The sequence below is a fragment of the Ictalurus punctatus genome, chromosome 25 (genome assembly GCF_001660625.3).
Source record: "Ictalurus punctatus breed USDA103 chromosome 25, Coco_2.0, whole genome shotgun sequence".
Taxonomy (NCBI): Eukaryota; Metazoa; Chordata; class Actinopteri; order Siluriformes; family Ictaluridae; genus Ictalurus; species Ictalurus punctatus.
The window spans coordinates 16,326,697-16,348,857 of record NC_030440.2 but is presented as its reverse complement, the minus strand read 5'-3'; the positions used below and the strand labels follow the sequence as shown (position 1 = coordinate 16,348,857).

The 22,161-nt window shown below is 42.5% G+C and overlaps 2 protein-coding genes across 13 annotated transcripts in view; one reads left to right on the top strand and one right to left on the bottom strand.

Moving 5' to 3' along the window:
- Positions 1-670: 670 nt before the first annotated feature.
- Positions 671-5,209, top strand: dusp23a (dual specificity phosphatase 23a). 2 transcript variants are annotated; one of them, XM_017455765.3, is made up of 3 exons: positions 672-1,137; positions 2,280-2,494; positions 2,570-5,209. In XM_017455765.3, the coding sequence occupies exons 1-2, from the start codon at positions 865-867 to the stop codon at positions 2,490-2,492; spliced, it is 486 nt and encodes a 161-aa protein (XP_017311254.1). In that variant the 5' UTR covers positions 672-864; the 3' UTR covers positions 2,493-2,494; positions 2,570-5,209. The 2 variants fall into 2 exon arrangements, with proteins under 2 accessions (XP_017311253.1, XP_017311254.1); XM_017455764.3 differs by having other exon boundaries at positions 671-1,137; positions 2,280-5,209.
- Positions 3,881-22,161, bottom strand: part of afdna (afadin, adherens junction formation factor a) — a 112,923-nt gene continuing 94,642 nt past the window's right edge. For 4 of the 11 annotated variants that reach the window (XM_053675558.1, XM_053675564.1, XM_053675562.1 and 1 more), the window contains 4 exons: positions 15,634-15,768; positions 12,177-12,477; positions 7,265-7,349; positions 3,881-5,453 (listed from right to left, as the gene is read on the bottom strand). In XM_053675558.1, the coding sequence (XP_053531533.1) occupies positions 5,297-5,453; positions 7,265-7,349; positions 12,177-12,477; positions 15,634-15,768 (678 nt within the window). In that variant the 3' untranslated portion in view covers positions 3,881-5,296. Of the gene's footprint in view, positions 5,454-7,264; positions 7,350-11,999; positions 12,478-15,633; positions 15,769-22,161 lie in introns of all 11 variants that reach the window. The other 7 variants (XM_053675554.1, XM_053675557.1, XM_053675556.1 and 4 more) reach the window with 4 other exon arrangements.

The following is a 22,161-nucleotide window of genomic DNA, read 5'->3' as shown; positions in this document are numbered from 1 at the left end:
TCAAACTAACTTCATTCCAGTGGGTGAACGTTGAAAGCCGACTCACATACAAGAACCGACTCGGTCGTAAAAGACACATCACTCGAACAGGCCAGATTTCAGGCGTCGGATTATTGCAAACAAAACAAACAAAAAAGCTCATATATGTTCTCAGAGACAGATTTAATTCATTAAACGCTATTACCTACAGGAAAACGGCTCATATATGCGAATCGGCTCTTTGAGCCGGTTCTCAACTTTCAGCCAAAGAGCCGAATCAAAAACCCGACTCGCATATATGAACCGTTCTCTCTCTCTCTCTCTCTTTCTCTCTCTCTCTCTCCTTATAGGTGTTGCGTTACTATTGCAGTGTAATTTAATAACAGTAATAATAATAAATCCACTGAATCATCTTTCCAACATCTGTATGGTCTGTGAATACTGAGTCGTGTGTTCGACTCAGATGTGAAAATGCGAAAAAAAAAGTTAAATATAAAAAAAAAGTTAAATATATTTTTAAATAAATCCACTGCAAAGTAGTGCAATTTTATTTACTAAAAGGTAGAGTAAGATTTCATGGAACCATTTTATCCATAAAAAAAAACAGATTCAGTGACAATATCGCAAAATGTGTCCGTTTTTAAAAGAAAAACAAAGTGACATTTGGGACCCGAAGGAGTCGACTCTTTGGTGAGCTGAGTCAAATGATCTGATTCACTGTAAAGAGCCGGAATTCCCGTGACTAGCTTGCTCTCGCGTTTAATAGGCTGCTGAACGTAATGAAATCAATCATTTGTCCTTTGAGAGTGTGAAAGACGCAGGCAGGTGTGTGGAGAAGATCACTTCCGGAACAAGGAAGAGAAAGCGAGAGAGAGAGAGAGAGACATGGAGAACCCTTCTGGCACTCCACCAAACTTCTCCTGGGTGGATGTTAATAAAGTGGCAGGACTGGCCTGGCCCTCCAGCCCAGCTCATTACCGCTTCTTACTGGAGAAGGGGATTAAACACCTGGTGTGTTTGTGTGAATCCAAACCGCCGGCTTATGAGAGCTGTCCGGATCTCAAACTGCACCACATCGCCATGGTGGACTTCACTGCACCGAGTCTGAGCCAAATCCAGACCTTTATCTCCGTCACTGAACACGCCAACGCAGGACAGGTGAGACTGCCACACACACACACCAACACAGGACAGGTGAGACTGCAACACACACACACCAACACAAGACAGGTGAGACTGCAACACACACACACACACACACGACAGGTGAGACTGCAACACAGACTCACACACACACACACACACACACACACAGGGAACAGCAAAGTTGTACTACAAATGTGAGTTTAAAAGTTCTTTAAACGGCTCCCCATATCTGTGCTGTGCTGAACTCTCCATTCTGATTGGTCAGAAGGTGATTCGTTTTCTAGAACAGCTCTGACCGTGATTTAGCTACTGGACTTTATTCCTTTTCAACGAGTCTCTTTATAGCTGCAAACTGATAACAGGAACTAATGTTTCTTGGATGTAACTATAAAAGGATAAAAAGCATGACGTGTCGTTCTGTAATAAATAAGCGTCGTGTGGTAATAAAATATTATGGGATGTGCTGTTATAGGAAAATAAGCAGCAAGTCAGACAGAAGAATACATTTTTTTATATATGTGATTACACTTATTATTATTATTATTATTTTGTTTAACCAAAGAAACATTTTCAAAAGGAAGTTGTCTCTGATAGGAACAATGGAATATAATATAGTGTGAATCATAACATTTGTCACGTTTCACTTCTGTTCGTTTGCAGAAAAAAGTAGCAATAAAAACCACCTCCATTAATAAATAAATAAATAATTAATTTTTTTTACAGCATTTGACTCTAGTTGCTAAGACTAACCCTGGGTTTTATGTGGCACAATAATGTTTATATAATTAATAATTATTAATAAAATAAATGATCTATATAAATACTGTATCATATACTGCAGTACGTTAGATATCCTGTGAAGCAGTTGCAGTTTTCTGTAGAATCGTTACAGATCTAACGCCAGTATCAGAGTCCGTCAGTCTCACAGCATCAAATACATCAGGTCCTGATTCCCACAACCACACCCCTAATTAGTGTATTTATAGTCTAGATTATGTTTGTTTAAAAGTATAACGTTACCCAGGAGCTGTCTGTTTATATTTTTTAAAAATCCAACGCCGTGTATTAAGATTTAAAATGGATTGAAGTTTTGCTGGAGAATCATCACTTCAGCAGTTATATTATTATACTAATCAGGTTTAGATCTTCCTCAGGCGGTTGCGGTGCACTGTAAACACGGCCTCGGCCGCACCGGAACCATGCTGGCCTGCTACCTGCTGAAGACGAGGAAGATGTCCGGAGCGGAGGCGATTAAAACCATCCGGGCGCTTCGCCCGGGATCCATCGAGACGCGCGAGCAGGAGCGAGCCGTGCTGGAGTTTCAGAAGTACCTCCAGGAGAGTTGTGAAACCACGGTGTTAAAATAAATGTACTGTATTGTTTTTTGAGTTTAACCGACTTCACGTTAACGAGCACAAACCGAATCCTTCTCTCTGTATCACAGGTTTCTCAGAAGTGCAGGCCCATGTATATACAGACCATGACGCAGGGTGTGTCTACGAAACACAAGCGGGTTCTGTTGTCCAAATACCGAATAATCTCAGTCATGCTCAAGCGTGTGTGTGTGTGTGTGCGCCTTCTGTTCTCACTGGACGAGAGGAGAAATATAACTCTTACATTCCACACCCTCTGTATGGTTAGGCAGCGTAAAGCAAAATTCTAAACACTTCAGTTAAGGGCCAGTGCTTGTAAGGCTACATGACAATTGACAAAGCTACATAGACTTTTATTAAGGCTTGTTCCAGCACGGTCCGATGATCTAGACTTCTCATCGGTTTTTATAAGAGTGACGTAACACCTTAAGTCAACACAAACGTCAAATACCTCCGGTCTCAGGTCAGATTCTGTTGGAATAAGGCTTAGTTGTTATGTAGCCTTAGTAACAGTCGATCACCTACATTTTATATATACATACTCATGTGAAAAAATAAGTGCACCCCATGGAAAGGTTTAAAAAAAAAATAATAATAATTTGATCCTCTTTGAAACTGCCTATTAATAATGGTGATACACTCCTATTTGACACACACTGTCTCTCTCTCTCTATCTATCTCTCTATATCCATCTCTATATCTATATATCTATATATCTATCTATCTCTATCTATCTATCTATATCTATCTCCCTCTCTCTCTCTACATATCTCTCTCTCTCTATCTCACACACTCAAATAATTTAGGATAATTAATACAAAAGTTTATACTGTATCCCGCTGGATTCTGATTGGCCAGAGGTTGTATAACAGCCGACGCAAATGACTGGTTTATATTAATGCGCTCGTTCTAATCCATTATAGTTTGTATAGTAACCGCTCACACGGGGACTCGTACAGCGGACGCGCCACATAAACAGGATGAACAACGTGCAACAAAAACATGCAGGTGACGATGGGAAGTTTTTCTGTAAGGAGACCATTAACATTTATGGAAGGAGTCTCCAATGTCAGCACTTTGTAATGACATTTTATGCCACAGGGACGTTTTCAGGATCGAGGTGTGTGTACGTGTGTGGGGGCTTTTATTTTGTAACAGGAGGAAAAGAGAGGCTGGTGAGGGAACGACCGGTTACAGCTGTTATAATGTAAACGGATGAAATAAAACTGGTTATTTAAATTGTAGTCATTGGCAAACTGCTGGGATACGAGCCTCGTCACACACCCCCTTTGTTGATGATTTTCCTAGAACGTGTATATCCCCGAAGTGTTTTATTCCTGTCTCACTATACAGGTCTATAAGTCATGTGTTTCACCCTTACAAACAGTACAGCTTTTTATTTTTTTTTTTTATTTGTAAAATCTGAATTTATTTATGATTTACAAAAAGCCTAACATGTAACAACCATTAAAATGAAATCAAACGAACTCTTCCTGAACCTAAAATGATAAACATATGAGTGTGTATACATGTCAGTTTACATTTTCTGAAGCAGAAATAAATGGTGAAGGAATATCGACACGAAAGTGTTATGCATTGGTTCAATTTACAAAGTTTGTGTATTCTTGGAGGGGAAAGAAAAAAAAAAACCCCAAACAATCCAGAAACAAAATAATTTACACATACACCAGCGAGTCCCGAGTGTCAATGGAGATCTACAACCACATGTTCAACTTTAACTCCACTACTGTGTGGTCAAGGGAAATGAAGATGAATTCGGTTATAATGACGTTAGAACATCAGGGCTGGTCTGAAAACAAATAAAAGAAAGAAGAAGAAAAAAAAAATAATAAAAGATGAAATAATCCTTTTTTTTTTTGTTTTTTTTTGCGTTTTCGTCCATTTATAACCCGCGTGGCTCAGACTTTGTGGAGTTCAAAAAGAAATACCTGCGAAAGCAAGGTTCGTCTCATTCCCTTTCACTTCTTCAACCTCAACTCGACTATCACACGTCACTTCACTTCCATCAAATCCTTTTCATCATCATAAAAAACTAAAAGAGGGAAAATAGAAAACTATTATAATAGAAACTATTATAATAGAAAAATATAAAACTGAAACGTTCACTCTCTCTGGGGAATTATAATACAAACACAAACCTCCTCGTCTCCATCCTGAAGCCAGACGGAGACCGACGTTCGGCGGGATTCGTCAACTCTGCCTAAGTGTTAAAACGTTTACAGGGACGAGTCCGTGTGGATGAACGAACGTGCGAATGACCTGTAACGACCTCGCTCTTTTACATTTCTGTACTGGGAGACGGGAAACTTTCAGAAAAGGGGAGGGGAAAAATAAAGAATAAAGCGCGGAAGTTCGCAGATAAAACACCACCATAAAACGTCCCACGTTACGATCAGTGATATTTAAAAAAATAAAATATGAAGAGAGCGTGTCGCTTTTTTTTTTTTTTTTTTTTCCCCCTCCCCCTTTCTTTCAGAATGAACATTTCACAAACCAAAAATATGCCATTTCAAATTCAGCATTAACATCATTAAAAGATTTGTACAGTGCTTTATTATATATCCGATACGCTGGAGGGAAAAATCACGCAGAATTGTCTCGCAACGCTAAAATTATACTCACTGGTCCAGTTATGCCATACAAATCAAAATGAATTTGGAAAAAGAAAAAAAAAGAAAAGAAAAGAAAAAGGGAAGCTCCGGCTGATTCGTTCTCTTTCCAGTGCTGGGTCAGGGATTAGTGTTGAGTCCCGCTAAAAAACCAGAATAAACTCTTAGCTACTGTTTCGTGTTCAGTTCGTTCTCCAGCTCCATGAGCTTGCGTGAGGCCTTGACTTTGTTGGAAACCTCTTTTCCCTGTGAGAAAAGTCTCTGACGCTCCTTAAACGTGAGATTCTCTGGCGCTCCGGCTATCGAGTTCTCTTGGTCTGGTCCACTGAAAGAAAAAAGAAAAACGTCCACAACTTCAATCTGAAAACGTGTCGCCCAAGAGAAATAAACAGCCCTGAAATATTCCTGTACAGGTAAATAATACCGAATAATAGTTTTATGGTCCTCACGATTATAAATAAGACGGTCATAAGGAAGACCAATTCCTCCACGGATAAGAGAGAATATTACACGGCTTTATCACGCGGTCGTGAAGTACATCATCTCCTAATGAGGTACGTGCAATTAGATGAACGAGAAAGTTGTGTGATTAACTCGATTTCAAAATGAAGTCACAGTCGAGTCAAAACCTGTTGAATTTAAAAAAAAAAAAAAAAAAAAAAAAAAAAAAAAAAGTAAAAATAAATAGATTTTTTAAAATCACCGCTGATTCATATTCAGTCGCAATTTCAAGATTAAAAAACATACTTGTGTGAAAATTACTAAATTACGTGATAACATCGCGCACGCGTGATATTAACTCGCGACTGCAAAACGGTAACTGGCAGCTCAGAGAAAAGGAAAAAAAAAAAGGTGACTGTAGCATGAAAATAACTCGCAATTACGAGATAAAAGTCGCAGTTGCATTAAAATAAAGTCGCAGTTGCATGTAAATAACTCGCAATTACGAGATCAAAAAGTCGCAGTTGCATGAAAATAACTCGCAATTACGAGATCAAAAAGTCGCAGTTGCATGAAAATAACTCGCAATTACGAGATCAAAAAAGTCCTAGTTGCATTAAAATAACACGCAATTACGAGATAAAAGTCGCAGTTGTATTAAAATAACTCACAATTACGAGATCAAAAAAGTCCTAGTTGCATGAAAATAACTCGCAATTACGAGATCAAAAAAGTCCTAGTTGCATGAAAATAACTCGCAATTACGAGATCAAAAAAGTCCTAGTTGCATGAAAATAACTCGCAATTACGAGATCAAAAAAGTCCTAGTTGCATTAAAATAACTCGCAATTACGAGATAAAAGTCGCAGTTGCATGAAAATAACTCGCAATTACGAGATCAAAAAAGTCCTAGTTGCATTAAAATAACTCGCAATTACGAGATAAAAGTCGCAGTTGCATTAAAATAACTCACAATTACGAGATCAAAAAAGTCCTAGTTGCATTAAAATAACTCGCAATTACGAGATCAAAAAAGTCCTATTTGCTTTAAAATATCTCGCAATTACGAGATCAAAAAAGTCCTAGTTGCATGTTAATAACTCGCAATTACGAGATCAAAAAAGTCCTAGTTGCATGTAAATAACTCGCAATTACGAGATAAAAAAAAGTCGCAGTTGCATTAAAATAACTTGCAATTACGAGATCAAAAAAGTCCTATTTGCTTTAAAATAACTCGCAATTACGAGATCAAAAAAGTCCTAGTTGCATGTTAATAACTCGCAATTACGAGATCAAAAAAGTCCTAGTTGCATGTAAATAACTCGCAATTACGAGATCAAAAAAGTCCTAGTTGCATGAAAATAACTCGCAATTACGAGATCAAAAAAAGTCGCAGTTGCATGAAAATAACTCGCAATTACGAGATCAAAAAAGTCCTAGTTGCATGAAAATAACTCGCAATTACGAGATCAAAAAAGTCCCAGTTGCACGAAAATAAAGTCGCAGTTGCATTAAAATAACTCGTAATTACGAGATAAAATAAAGTCGCTAATGTGTGAACTTGCAGCTGCAAGAAAAGAAGCTACAGTTGCGTGAAAACTCACAATCACAAGATCAAGTCTTAATTGCGTGACATTAAGTTTCATTTCCCACGGCGCTTGTAATGACGTCGTTCTGTTTGTCTGAGCTACTCACCCTTTTGTCCATTTCTCTCGTGGGTCCTTGTAAACTTCTCCCGATCCTACAACTCCCGTCGTGTTTCCAGTGTATGAATTAAACCCTGTTTTCATTTTGGGAAACGGTGAAAAGAAAAAAATGAATAAATACAACACACGTTGAATTACAGCGTATACATCACACTGGAGCGCGAATGACGTACGCGGCGTTTTAACGTATATCCGAAAGCTGCTGGGTTTTAAATCGCGCTCGATTACGGTAGCGTAAATATGGACCGCGGTACATGCAGCGGTCTTTATTCGGAATTACATCCGTAACCCAGCAGCTTTTTGGTATCAGGCTGCCTTTACCACAGACCGGAAGCTGAGCAGCTGGAATACGCCGGCGGGGTTAGTACTGAAGCGTTCTGAAGCGTGGTCTGTGGATCACTGGTCTTCAGTGGAGGTCACCTGACCCGAGTGCTGCTCGTTTTAACCACCTCGCTACTTTCGGTTTGAACATACACGCCGACCTTGACGTGGAGTAGAAACAGGGCTGCACCAATCACGTTTTAAACGATCTCCAACAATACGATTAAACGTTTTTTGATGGGGTTGTCATCCATCTGATTGGTCGACAGATGTGCTACAGTAGTTCTGATGTTATACAATAGTTCTGATGCAAGTCATTGCTTCCTCTACAAAAAGTAGTTCTACCACAAGTATTTTGTTGGTATGAAGCAGAGTAACGATATTATTAATATCATTCGGCGCAAAAAAAATTGGGGAAAATTAGCAGCTAGTCTGGAAGTTCCATGAGCCACCACTTCAACATAACAGCTGAATGATGATGTCGTTACTCCAAGCTGTTAATCAAACTTTAACAAATACAAAAAATGGATGCATTAGGAAAGGTAACACACCATACCTCTAATTTTTTATTATATTGTTGTTGTCACTCACTCACTTTCAGTAAGTGTTCACAGTGATCCAGAGCCTGTCCCGGGAACACCGGGAGTAAGGAAGGAATACACACAGGATGGGACACCAGTCCAACTCAGGTGTTATTATTATTATTATTATTATTATTATTATTATAATATCATTGTTTGGTATTTTCTACCAAACAATGGTAATTATATATTAGCTGTTAAGCTGTAGGGGTGACTAATGAAACTTCCAGACAAGCCGCCAGTTTACAGACTCGGAAGCATCTTTATCTTTACTTTATATAAAAAAATAATAATAAAAAATAAATAAATAAATAAATCTACTTTACAAAAGTAACTTGCGGCAGATCTACGTGTTGTTATTCGCAATAATAAACTCCTTCTCTGTTTCTATTTATTAAATAAACATAAAAAAATGAATCAATTCTCAGATTCCATGCCTTACGAATCACGAGTCGACTCCAAAAAAACCAGGAGTTGATTCTTCGCCGTGGGTAAAGTTCATGAACAGTGGACGGAGTGAAGAGAGAAAGAGAGAGAGAGATTTCCTTATCACGTTCTTTCACAGAAATTTTTTTTTTTAAGAGAACGCAATGTGAAATGAGTCATTTGTGATACGCCAGTACTAAAGATTAGCGCGGTACGTTCAGCTAGGGTTAGCTCTCCGAATGATGCTGCTAACTAACCCCAGAAACAGCGGTGTCCGCACACACTGTATCAAAATTTCCCGTCCTATCACTGAATATAGTTTATTTATAGTTATGTGGTTAATAATTTTGCTCTCCTTTCTTGTCCTGTGGTTTTAATTTGTAGAACTGAGACAACAAAGCGTTCAGGAGTCGACTCCTGAACCGAACAGCCGTAACGCTACCCGAGACTGCGCTGTTTAACAAAGCTAGCCGAGATGTAGCTGTAGTTGTAATTAAAGGCGCTGGCTTGCTGCTAATTCTGGAGACAAGGCCGTTGCACTCGGGAGATTTGCTCTTGGTGTTGAGTTTAAAATACTCTCGGTAACCCTAACCGACTCTCCGCGAGTTTCTGTTGCCAGTTTTGGGGCGAGACGTCACTGGTGTGATGGACGTCGACAATCTGTGTCCCGTGTTCTATGTTTGAGTGCCATAAACGTGTTGCCCGTCAACATCACACGTGTTCATGGCATGTACAGGAAATGTTAGAAGGTCGATCGGACAGAACGAGATTTAGTCTTGCCCAAGAACCGCCCACTCTCACACCACCATGTTTCAGCTCTCGTCCACATGTATATGAAAATTTTGGAAAATGTACCCCCCCCCCAGTACATTTGAAAACAGAGTTTTGAATCACTGGAAAAGCTTTTTTTATTTAAAAAAAAAAATTGTTAAAAAAATAAAATAAAAATGAAAACATGTTCTGCTCTTAACGTTATTCTTTAATAAAACACTATCGCCACCTACTGGGCTGGCATGCTCATGTGGTGTTTGTAGACGAGTCTGGCTTGCAAGACTCGATCAGATTTTGTGCGATCAGGTCTACTGACATTTCCTGTACATGCCACATTTACAGCACTTGAACAAAGAACACACAAATGTTGTTTGCGTGGACGGAAATTTGTTTATTTATTTTAAATTCTCCGTATCGGATTGGTGCATCCCTACTAATAACCTTAACCGTGCTTCTCTAGAAATCCAAGCCTTTAGTGACGGCTCGCATTTCTCTAGGCTAATACGATCGAACACCTTCAGCCTTCGCAGTGACCTCCACCTCTGACCCGCTCAAGGCATCATCTATCAGGCCCACATGTCGGTGTGTCTGTCCTCTCTGTCAGGGCGAGGAACAATGCGCCTCCATCTACAACCTCTGGATATCAGTCTTACTCTGCACAGTGGCTGTGATGTCACAACCTCGATCCAAATGCATGTTGAGGTTCTTGGATGATGAAATGGACTTGGAGGGGGAGGGGGAGGTGACACAGACACACTGACGCTCGTGAACCAACAGGTCACTCCGCTGACGGTGGACGTCACGGGGCAAAAGAGGCTGCACGGTTGCTCAGATTAAAGTGGGTTTTTATATATTTTATACCACAGTGTTGTTGAAGTTTCTACACGGATTGGTCAGAAAGTGTTGATTCATTTTCTCTGAGAGTAGTTTCGGCTACAAGGCAAACCCCAGGGTTATATTAATGTGCTTCTAATATTTTAGTGTTTCTATGGTAACAGGTCATACACACTGCAATCGCTGGCAAATCTTTGTGGTATAAAAGGAATAGAAACACTTGAGGACATGCTGTTACGGGAAAATAACAACAACAGCAGCAGCCCAGAGCGGTAACATTAACTCGGCTTCGCATCGTTGATCGATTTCCTACAAGGCCACGCCCCATCGTGGTTTAATCTTTGCTTAAACGTCTTTTCCCCGATTTAGAAAGCCTCTTAGCTCAGCGGTCTCGAAACCGCCAGCGGAGTCGTGGATGGTCCTCCAGTGGAGGTGATGAGCGGAGCCCAGAGCCTCAGGTGCTGGGAGTTCACCTGAAGCTCCGCTGGCTCCTGAGATGGAAGGAGGAGTGCAATATGCAGCTGTGATGCAACAGACATGGACATACAGACACACGACAGGACGGCCAGACAGTGCAGAAACAGACAGACGGCAGGCAGGAGCGGTGCTGCAGACGGAGATTTAGGAAAGGAGAGCAGAGCAGAGCAAAGCGCAGGCAGTAACCAGCAACGGATACGCGGCCTGTTTAATCGCGTCAGTATGAGCAGGGAGGGATGCTGCCACGGCAGGATTGTCTTTTTAAAATTTTTTTTTTATTGTTGGATAAGCAGGGTTAGTGATTTGTCCCTTGATTAGAACAAATAGCACTCAGATCGCAGCAGGTCCCACCAGGTGGTGGTGGCGGCGGTGGGGGGATACGAAGCTGATTGCAAGTTGCATGCAAGGTCAAATACACTGGGCATCTTTGTTAATCCGGGATGCATCGTAGGTGTTTTGTTTTTTTTTTGCGTGCATGGCTGTTTAAAACATTTGTTGTTTTAGAGAATACTTTTTTTTTGGTGCACAAACTTCTCAGCACTGAAGGTAAAAAATATTTCTCAACTTCCCCAGCAGTTTAGTGACTTAGTAAATCTTAAGCTAGGTTGCATTCCAGGGCAAAGAACGTGCAAGTTTATCCAATTGAGCATCTAATTGATATTTAAAAACAGCCATGCCCCAAAAGTGCGTGCCTCATTTGACAGATCTTTTCCCCCTTTGCCAAGTGTGCAGAAGTAGTCTGAGGAGCGCTGCTTCTGTGCGCCCGCACAGCCAGCGACAAGAAGCCAGGGTCTCGTTCCCCTGAGCCGATAGCGGACGAGCGGGAGTCTCCGGAGGCCTGAGCCTTCCCCAAAGCAAACCACACGTGCACACACACACACACACACACACACACGCGCATGGGATGGTCGGCAAAACCAACAGTACTCCGGAGTGAATTTAGCGCACAGGGCGAATCACTGTGTTTATCGATTGCGCCGCCAGGATGATTGGAGGAAGAGGAATTTGGGAGGACAAGAGGAAATTTGGATAGGTGATCAAAAAATAAAAACCAAATCGGATCGTCTACTGAAGAAGGTGGGAGAGGGCGGTGAGAAGGAAACGAGAAAGACGAAATAAAGTAGGTGACTGGATAGGAGATCTACAGAATTTATACAGAGAGGAGGAAAACTTGAGAGAATTACCTCTCGTCGGGGGAAAGAGAAAGAGGAAAATACGGACACTAAAAAAATAAAAATACATGAACGGGAATGAACCAATAAGAACGGAGGAGGGGTGGGCGGACATGGGGCCCTCTCTCCTTGGCGTCTCTACCTTGCCCTGCGTTGGGAGCAGTACTGTTGGAATTGGCCGCAGGCAGCTGGAATGAGCCGGACAAAAAGATGCCGTCCGAGAGCGGGCGGGGCTTGCGCGCAGTGGGCGGCGGCAGGGGCTTTTGGGCAGGCACAAGGTCGCCATAGGACTTCCGCGTAGCAGAGAGCTTAACCTGACCTGCTAAGCCTGCATCATCCTCCTCCTCCTCCTCCTCGTCATTGTACGAGACAAACTTGGCAGTGTATAAGGTGTCGGGGGAGACGACCTGGGTTTTGAGGTACGAGGTGTTTCTCTGAGGCGGGGTCGGAGGAGGGTTGGTGTTGGTGTTAGTGGCAGGAGGGGGGGGCTGGTAGTCCCAGGGAAGAGGAGGTCTGTACAGACCAGGCTCGTCTGGCGTCAGCAGCTTGCGCTCGGCCTCCTCGTGCTGCCGGCGCCTCCCCGCCTCCAGGCGGGTGTAGTACTCCTCCTCCTGTCTCCTCTAAGGGGGAATAGGGGAAGATCCAGTTAGAGCCGCCTCAGCTAGCCTAACCAGCCTCTGCCTACTCATCTACCTGATTTGCTCCTCTACTTTGCATAAACATCTTTCTTCCTTAACGTGACGTTTTCTTTGAGCGAATGAGGTGTAATATTCAGGCAGGACATCGTGTATTCTCCTCAAAGGCTTCTGCGGAGATTTGATTGGATTTTGAAAAGTGGGTGTTCCGTAATAAACACGGAGTCCTGCTGCATTCCACTGTAAAAGGACGTCTAATCCAATGTGTACTTTCATACATCTAAATGAATCGCTTCTCGTCAGTAAATCACGTATGCTTACAGCAATGTGATGCTTTATTAGGACTAGCGTTCAATTTGGTAAGCATTGGAAGACGACCCGAGTAACGCCGGACGTTTTAACGTCCTCCTAGAGCATTCCGTACTGAAAATTTAGACGGCCTCTGACACAACACCTTCACCCGAGGTGACTGGACATTCTATCCATTAAAAAAAAAAAAGTGCTAAGAGAACACTGTAATGCAGCATCAGACCTAAACCCTAGTCCAATTCTTATTGGTTGATATAATTTTTTTTCTGTCTCTGCATACATGGCGAGGTCATCCAAACTAGACGCTGTTCAGAGAGGTCGTTCCATGTGATGGAAAATTAGAATAAAGCTAGAGTTTTGTCTTTTGAGTGATTGGTAATAATGACCAGGATGATGAACGAACAAGGTACAACACCCTAAAGCGGCGGCCACACTAGACCTCCAGTATGCGAAATGTCTTCGGAGACCGAAGCGAATATGGGCGGCAACCGGATGCGACATCACACGCCGAGGCGTTGTGGTTTCTTTGAACAATTTCACAAATATTTGTCTCAATCTTAAAATATACCATCTACCACTGATACCGCAATCCAGGCAGCGTCCCTTTGTATTCTTTTAAAGCAGTGTTATATAAAACGGGATGCTGCGACACCGCTATTATCGGTTGTTCCGCCATCTTGGATTTTCCAACCCGGAAAAGGTTGCACCGTGACGTGTCGATCTTCTATTGGTCACGAGTGATCACACACGTGATACGGATTCGATACAGGTCAGTGTTGACCAAACTTGAACTTTGGAACGCAGCGAAGTGCAAAAATGCTCCTGCATTCGCACGTGTACGAATGGAAGTCAGTGAACGTTTCGCATGCTGAAAGTCTATGATTGACACCTGAAAGGGTATCGCTTTTAAAATTCAAATCTGGATGATGAAATATGGTACATATTTGCTGCAATCCTGAGGAAACGTATGAATTATTACCTAGGTTGTAGAAATCTTCACTTCCTTGTGGGTCCACTAGGAGGAGCCAGAAATTTGAGTAGGTCTACTGCTGAAGTGCTTAAACAAATGGGCCTGGTTTGAACTGACGTGGGAAGACTTGAGCGAGTGGTGTTTACGTCTCTGAGGATCTGGCTGGCATTTTGAGGTTTTTCTCAGGAAGGGCTGCTCTGGTCTCTGTACATGGATGACCCTGGGTTAATGTGCGGTGAGGACGTCACTGATGACATAATGCGGGGGACTGGGACGGGCCGTTCCCAACTACATATTTCCCCAAAGCAATGTTGGGTGAAATGACAATGGCTTCCCAAGGAAATGTCAGACGCTATAATAAAACCTGACAAGTGACTCATGCATTTTAAAATAAAAAAAAAAATAAAAAAAAATAAAAGTGTTTTTTTTTTTTTTGGGTGGGGGACACATCAGAAACACAGGACAGGGATCACTGTAAGGACATGCAATTGGACATCAGAACTGGGTGCTAAATTCCCAGTGGTCTGAAGGTGACGCACACACACACAGATGAGGTTCTCACCGAGCACTTGTGACGAACGATGGAGGAACGTTCAGACCGCTGGTAAATTTAATGGCCCAGTGAAACATTTCATAAGCAGTCGAGACTGTGGATGTGTAACACTGAGCGAACAACCTGTTAAACCTCTACGTTCTGTCTGAAACGTTCTCCACTGATACTCTGATTTTCCTCTCCCAACCTTATCTGTATAAACCTCCACTAAACCCTTAATAAAAGGTCAATGTTAGCCTCTTCTGGAAATTATCAAACAGAACATTCTGGTTTTTTTTTTTTTTTTTTTTTTACCTTCTTCTTCGGGCCATAATTAAATCAGGGTTCCTACGAAGTTAATCCAATATTATTTTGGCATTTGCTAACAAACCGGTGTCGTAATGATCAGCTCAGAGACAGAAAACGTTAAAACGGACGCTTTTAGAGAAGGGTTCCGGCCGCGGTCACGTTAGAAACGTACAAAATACAGAAGGCGTGGACCTGAACCTAGTTTTGTAAAGTTGGAGTTTGTCGTCAAGTTACTGGTTGCTAGCTATGCTGTTGATCTTAAACTGTTTAAAAATAAATAAATAAATAAAGAAATAAACATCCAGTGTCAAAGTTACCTCGAGTTGACCGAACGTGACCCCTACGCCGTCTCTGAATCCGTTCCCTGTTCGCCATGTCGTAGTGATGTCCAGATTATAGTGCACTATATTATTAACACGCGTACACTATACATTAACCACAACATGAATACCGCACACGATTTCTTTCGAGGAACGTCATCGTCAGGACGGACACCAAAGTGGACAATTTCATATAAACCTGAAGAGAAATGCTGTTTAAGGGCCGTTGAAGTCGATACGCACTATTAGCTTGTAACACTTCTGTATCCGTGTGGGTTTTGTGTTGCCGGGCATTTGATAACGTCTGGTAATGGTAGTTCACACGCGGCGACATGCTCTCACCGGTCAGTGTTGTATAAATCCGGTCGATATTGAGCGAGCGAACGAGTCAGAGAGGGATTCGAGACAACCCAGGTTTTGCTCGTAGAATGTAATCTCGCAAGGTTTTCCTGATGAAAAGCGAGCGTGACTGGGCTTTTAATAATAAAGGGATACTTCAAATCTACCTAAAAGTGTAGTAGAGATCATCATCATCATCAGTTCTTAAACGTAAAACACAGATCATAGTCCTGTCCTGAACACCTACACCACTCTTATCGTTATGAAACGACTGTAAGCGAAATAAATGAAGGTAATGGTTGCTGAGCGTGACTCTCCCGGGTGTCGAGCGCCTCGGTCTCGGGTCACTCAGCCTGGTGTACCTTCTCCTCGGTCTCTCGTCTGGCTCGCTCTTCTTCTCTCCGACGTCTCTCCTCCTCCTGCTTGGCTCGTTCCTCTGCCTCACGCTTACGGATCTCCTCCAGCTGCTGCTTCCGTCGCCGCTCCTCGTCCTGCAGCTGAACAGGTGCACACACACACACACACACACACACGCATAAGATGAGAGTAGTGCAGGGCCTGGATTTCACTCCTAACACCAGTTGCTGTTGATGAACTCATCCTAATAGTGGCAAAGTGCTTTATAATTGCCGTGTATCCGCCGCAATCCGTTTCAGCTCCTAGCTCGGAGGGGAACGCCGTGAATGCGTCGTTTCATCTCGCTCCAATACCGACGCAGTCACGCCAATCCTCCGTCTCTACATGCGATGTGCTCGGGTGTGTGCTTTAACCGTTTCTGCTATTCGAATATCCACACTGTTCGTCAACCCGGACTCTCACAGGAAATGAAAAACATTAAAAGAAACATTATTCCTTTTTTTTTCTTCTTCTACAAAAAAACCCCCCAAAACAAACCAAAAAAACCCATGAAAGATATACGAAAGGTTTTAAAATCGCATGCTCCTCCTAAAACCTTCACAAGCTTTCACACTCAATCTGGTTTTATTCCTTTTTGCGAACGTCTTCGGGAAGCGAGCGGGAAATGGACTGAAACCAATGGTGAAAAATATGCTGGATTATTAAACTGACAAGAACATTTCTTCTTATTTATTATTATTATTATTTTTTAAATGTCGTGAGGTTACTCTGTTCTCCCTTCACAGTACACTGTCTATGTTGCTGGTGATTTATACTTTTAACAAAGTTTAATTTGACAAAATTGGAACGTTCCGCTAAATTGAATTCTCTGTAGTTTAGTTCTGCTGTGATGTATTTCTTTTATTTATTTATTTTTTGACAACGACAACGCCCCAGTTTAAAATAAGAGCTTTTATATATATATATATATATATATATATATATATTTATACTGCGTTCATGACAAGTCGGAAACGTTCCGACTCGGAACATCTAGCCATTTCTCGTTTTGAGGCTGGAGAAACTGTATACTCACTGTAAACACACACACACACACACACACACTTGTTTGTGCTTCTGTAAAGAATCCTCTCGCACAGCCTTTAAAAATGGCCGAGACGAGCAATTTGCTTAGAGTTTCCTTCATTTAAAAAGTCGGAAAACATCGATTAAAAATATCTTGCACCAAACACTTTTCAATTATCCGACGATCCTCCTGTAATTAGGGATCGTAAAGCAGACCAGACACAAATAGACAAACTTCAAAAGGCCTTAAACATGCTACGGTTTCTTGGTCTTACTTTGTTTGGGCGCTGATGTGTTAAATAACGTCACTGAATTCTAACTCGGAGATGTCAGAGCTATTAAGAAACTTCAATGACAAGCTAGAGGGCTGTTCAGATGAAGCTTTTCCCTACTCGGAGGTTGGAAACATCCCAGGTCCCTCTTACACCGTGCTCACGTGTGCTGCGTCCCAATCGGCATACTATCCATCCTAAATAGTATCCGAGATGAGAATTAGTGTGTCTCCCATTCGTAGTATGTTGAAATGAGTCTCTAAAAGATACCCGGATGATCCAAGTGTTGGTGTCATCATGCCAAGATCTAATGCGTCTACAATCGGAAAGAGATTGCATAAATTTGACCCGCACGGGAGGCGTGCCAGGACAAGTCAGGCCTTTGCAAGACTGCAGTTTGCCAATGAGCATATAGGCAAAGACCAGGCCTTTTGGAATAATGTGATCTGGACAGACGAATCAAAGATAGAGTTGTTTGGTCACAATAACAGCAGACATGTTTGGTACAGCCCAAAGACAGCTTTTCAGGAGAAGCACCTCATACCAACTGTGAATCACGGTGGTGGAACTGTTATGGTTTGGGGTTGCTTCGCTGCCTCATTGACTGGACAGCTTACATTCATTGATTCAACTATGAATTCTGCATCGTATCAAAGAGCGCTTGAAGATAACGTGAGGCCATCTGTCTGAAAGTTGAAGTTGAACTGGAAGTGGACCTTTCAACAGGATAATGCTCCTAAGCACACGAGCAAATCCACCAAGGAGCGGCTCAAAAAAGAAGAAATGGAGGGTTATGGAATGGCCTAGTCAAAGCCCGGATTTGAATCCCATTGAAATGCTATTGTGGGATTTGAAACAGGCAGAACATGCAAGAAAACCCTCAAACATCTTGCAACAGTAAGAATATTCCATGGAAGAGTGGGCAATAAATTCCAGCAAGCCTGGTGGACAGTTATGCAAGATCCCTACAAGAAGTTATTTTCTGCTAAAGGGGGAATTACTAACTTCTGAGGCCAAGGGTGTACTTACTTTTTCCACAGAAGAACATCACAATCTGTTGATTTCTCTGTTGAATAAATGAACGAAAAAGCTCATTTTACTTGTGGTTTTGTCCAAGTATGTGAACTTTATTAATAGACGCTGTTTCAGAGATGATCAAACGTTTGCTTGTCCAAATATGTAAAAAAAAGCCAACATGGGGTGCACTTATTTTTTCACATGACTGTACTTTTAGAGCATCGTATAAGTCGGTGAATTGGGACGCAGCAATGGGCTCAATACGAATGTCTTCAAGCATTTTGTTGCATCGTGTTTCAGTTAGAGGACATTACATCATCAGCAACAGGGTAACTGTTGACGACAGGAAAGTGGGCGGGGATCAGGGTTTTTTTCCCCCCTTTTTTTTTTTTCGGTTCCAGATATTCGTGTCTTAGTCGAAGCTCATAAAACAGCCGATGAGACGGCTATAAATCGATGTGTTTGATCTATTAAAACAGGAAATTGCTGGGTAAAAACGTTTGGGTTAAAAAATAAATAAATAAATCAATCCATCAATTTCACAGGTCAAAGTTCAACTGGATAAAAATAAAGCCGATACGACGCAGAAAAAGTAACCGGGTTCCCCCTTTCGGCTTTTCTTACAGGCGGACGTTCGGTCACGCCATTTCCAGTTCTCCCACAACACCCTCTGGCAAGGTGTCAATAATCATAACCATAAATATTGGCACCTCTACATCAAACAGCAGAAACATCGTTTTGGGATACCTATGTATACATTTATTTTTATACACACGCGATTTCACTCTTGAACTTCTCTTTTTCGCGGGAAGGTATCTGATTTTACGGTCTAAATGTAAAACGTCGTTTTCACACGAATCTACGTTTGTCGATATCTACGCTACTGGCCGCAGATTATGTAGGTGCCACTTGTACGGCCATATGACAGTAGCCTGGTGCTACCGGTGTAACCATGGCAACCGGAAGTAATCTAAACATACAAATGCTCAGCGGTAATGAGCGTCGAGTGATGAATTATGAGACGTGAGGCTGACGTGAGCACAGTTCACGTGACGCGAACGCTGCGTTAGACCTTGGATTCGTGTTATTTGAGTTGAGATACGTGGATATTCGAATAAGCACGCACATCCCATAACTTCTAATTCGCCAGATGTGTCGTAAACGTGTCTTTTGGGTAAATAACTGTGCCACTACAAGGACCCTTGGGCACAGCACGCACACACACACACACACACACACACACACACACACACAAACACCAGCATGCCATTGAACTGGACATTTGTGACTCCCAACATTTACTTCACGTACATGCAAGAACCAAACGTTAACACTCACTGATCACAAAAACAATCACAAAAAATTAAATAAATCAAACACAAGAAGACTCCGTAACGCAATACCCTGATATGTAGGAGACTGAAAGGAAGAGAGCATGGCACAGTGGGGAGCACAGCAGCATGGACAAAGCTGACAGGAGAGAGACAGAGAGAGCGCAAGAGAGAGAGTGAGAGAGAGAGAGAGAGAGAGAGGTTTGACGCTGAGACCTGAGCATGCGGCCAGGTTTTCGCTGCAGGAGAGAGGGGGCCAGCAGATCATGCACCGACCAGCCCTCCCTTCTCACGTTCAACCACACTGAAAACGAGAGCTTCGGAAATCCACAGAGCTCGGACCAATCCAGCTCTCTGCAAATCCAGGAGCAGGCCCCAGTTCAAATTTAGATCGGATTGTCTCACTCGGGGTCTTAACATTACGGTTAAACCGCATCGTGTCTTCTATTAACTTTTAACAAGTTTATCCAGGACAAGGAACGACAGCGACGCACACCCCCAAGATGGATTCCCTGTGGAAGCTCCCCCTTCCCGCTAGAACCCTTGGATAGAGAGGAGAGCGAAACCAAACGACCACATGACGGGCAGAGAATGAGCGGAGACACAGGTGGAGTCGGAAAAACAGCAAGAGAGTGTCATTAACAGCATAGAGAACGTACCAAGTCTAGAACAGAGATTGCTGGGACAGCAGTCCGCTGCGAGGAGGAGGAGGAAGAAGAGGAGGAGGAGGAGGAAGAAGAAGAGGAGGAGAGGGGAAGAAAGAAACCATCAAGAACAGCGCAGGAAGAAGGTTATATACTCCGTAAGAAAGAAAAACAGAAAAAAGAAAGAAAAGAAGAGGAGGTAGTGTAAGGGGAAGAGAAGATAAAAGTGAAAAGGCGCGCTGCTGCGCTGCCAGTGACATTCCTCGGCAGAGTGGGATTGATTAGCGCCGCCGGCTTGCTTCCTGGCCCTCGCTCGGAATTCGCCCATCACTCCCCTGCTCAAGCACGGGCAATATTTTCTCTTCAAACACCGGGAGCTGACCTCCTCTCTCAGCGCTCAGCCGACTATAAAAGGTAAAAAGGTTCCTGCTGTCGGCTACCGTGGGCTCTCCGCAGGAGGCAGGGCGGGGCTGTCGGCGAGGCTCGCAAACACGTCAGCAGCTGGATCCCGGCTCTGAGGATGTGTTACACTGCAGGACTGAGAGATTATCCCGGCGTTTGATTATTCCTAGTGAGATTTCACTCGTTTGTTTTTCAAACCTACGATTACCACGGACAAGAATTCACATCGTACTTTAAACTCGCTTAGAACGGAAGTCTAAAGGCAGACGTCGAATTCCGACGACTCTTCCGTAACAGCAGGTTTATACAACGACGCTCGTTTCTATAGTAACGGCTCATTCACGGGGGACGTGTACGGTGGACGCTCCACGTTATCCAAGGCTAAAAATAAACGAATTAATTAGCGCCGATATGTAACAGACGGACGAAAGAAACGTCATCGTCTAACTGTTCATACGGAGGCGGTTCTTTAAAGTGCACCTATTATGGTTTTTCAAATATGACCTTTCGTGTAGCGTGTTATATACGGAGCGGTTTGTGAACGTAAAAACGTCTGAAAAGCTTAAACGAATCAAAGCGCACGACAAACGGACTTAGCGACTCCCAAAAGAAGGATTCGATTCTGAACGGCTGAAACGAGTCGTTAGTGATTCCAGACTTTACTTCCTGTTCTAATCTACGTAGGTTTGTAGCAAAAAGCCCCGCCACAGGTCTACAGCGGTAGATCAGACACGACAGACTGGAACATCTGCCTAATCAGAGCAGAATATGCTCTCTGAGTTTCGAACGAATCATTTAGAACGGATCATTTAACGAGTCGTTTGTGGCACCGGGGGAAACAAGTAACGCCGCATTTTAAATTATGAGCACGTTAAAGTGTTTTTTGACCTCGGATGCTCGTAAATCTATCGTATGTGACCTTTCGAACAAAATCACGCACGTTTCAAAACCATAATAGGTGCCCTTTAACATTCACGGAAGGAGTCTCCGGTGAACCGGAACGTCTTCGGGACAGACGAGTGTCTCGGTAACTTGTCTAATCAAATTGACGAGAGAACAAAACAAGAGGCTGTCGAGAGAACGACTTTTAGAGCTGCTATAACGTAAGTGAGAACAGGAACGAACGTGTTTCGCTGACAAACTGCTGTGGTACAAGTAAAATAAATAATAAATAAATAAACAAACAAACCACAGAACCCTTAAGGACGTGTGAACAGAATGAGAACGGGTTTTCTCAGCTGATCTCTCACGTCTACTGCTCGTCTCTAATACCGTCACGGTTCAAATCGAAACTGCCAGTTGGGTCCAACGAACATAAACACCATCGTACGACCAAGCAAGACTTCCCGAACACTGTAAAATAAATCGCTCATCCCTAATACAGTCGCATATTTGAAATCTTTTCATCTTCATCCCCCGCCCTTAGACTTCTTATCATCGCCGAGTTTGGAGATTTTCCAGTCGCCCCCCCCGTGAATTCAGAAATTCACGTGCTGAATTTCTTGTCTGTGGTAAACACACATACGCTACAGATGCGACTAGACTGAAAAACACTTATTTTATTTGGTTAATTTAAGGAATTGATCAACTTTAAATGTGGGCATTTAAAGGTAAAACCTCAGTAAATACACCGTATTTCAGAAGAACTAGCTCGGCCGAGACCGAGTACATGCGTTTCACTAACGAGGAGATTATTAGTAATGATTATGCGTGGTTAGCGGTCATGTGCTGGAAAGTACTGGTTAAGGTAATCGGGATTAGAGTGGGCGGGCGAACTATGATACACGTTAGTCTCTTTGAGG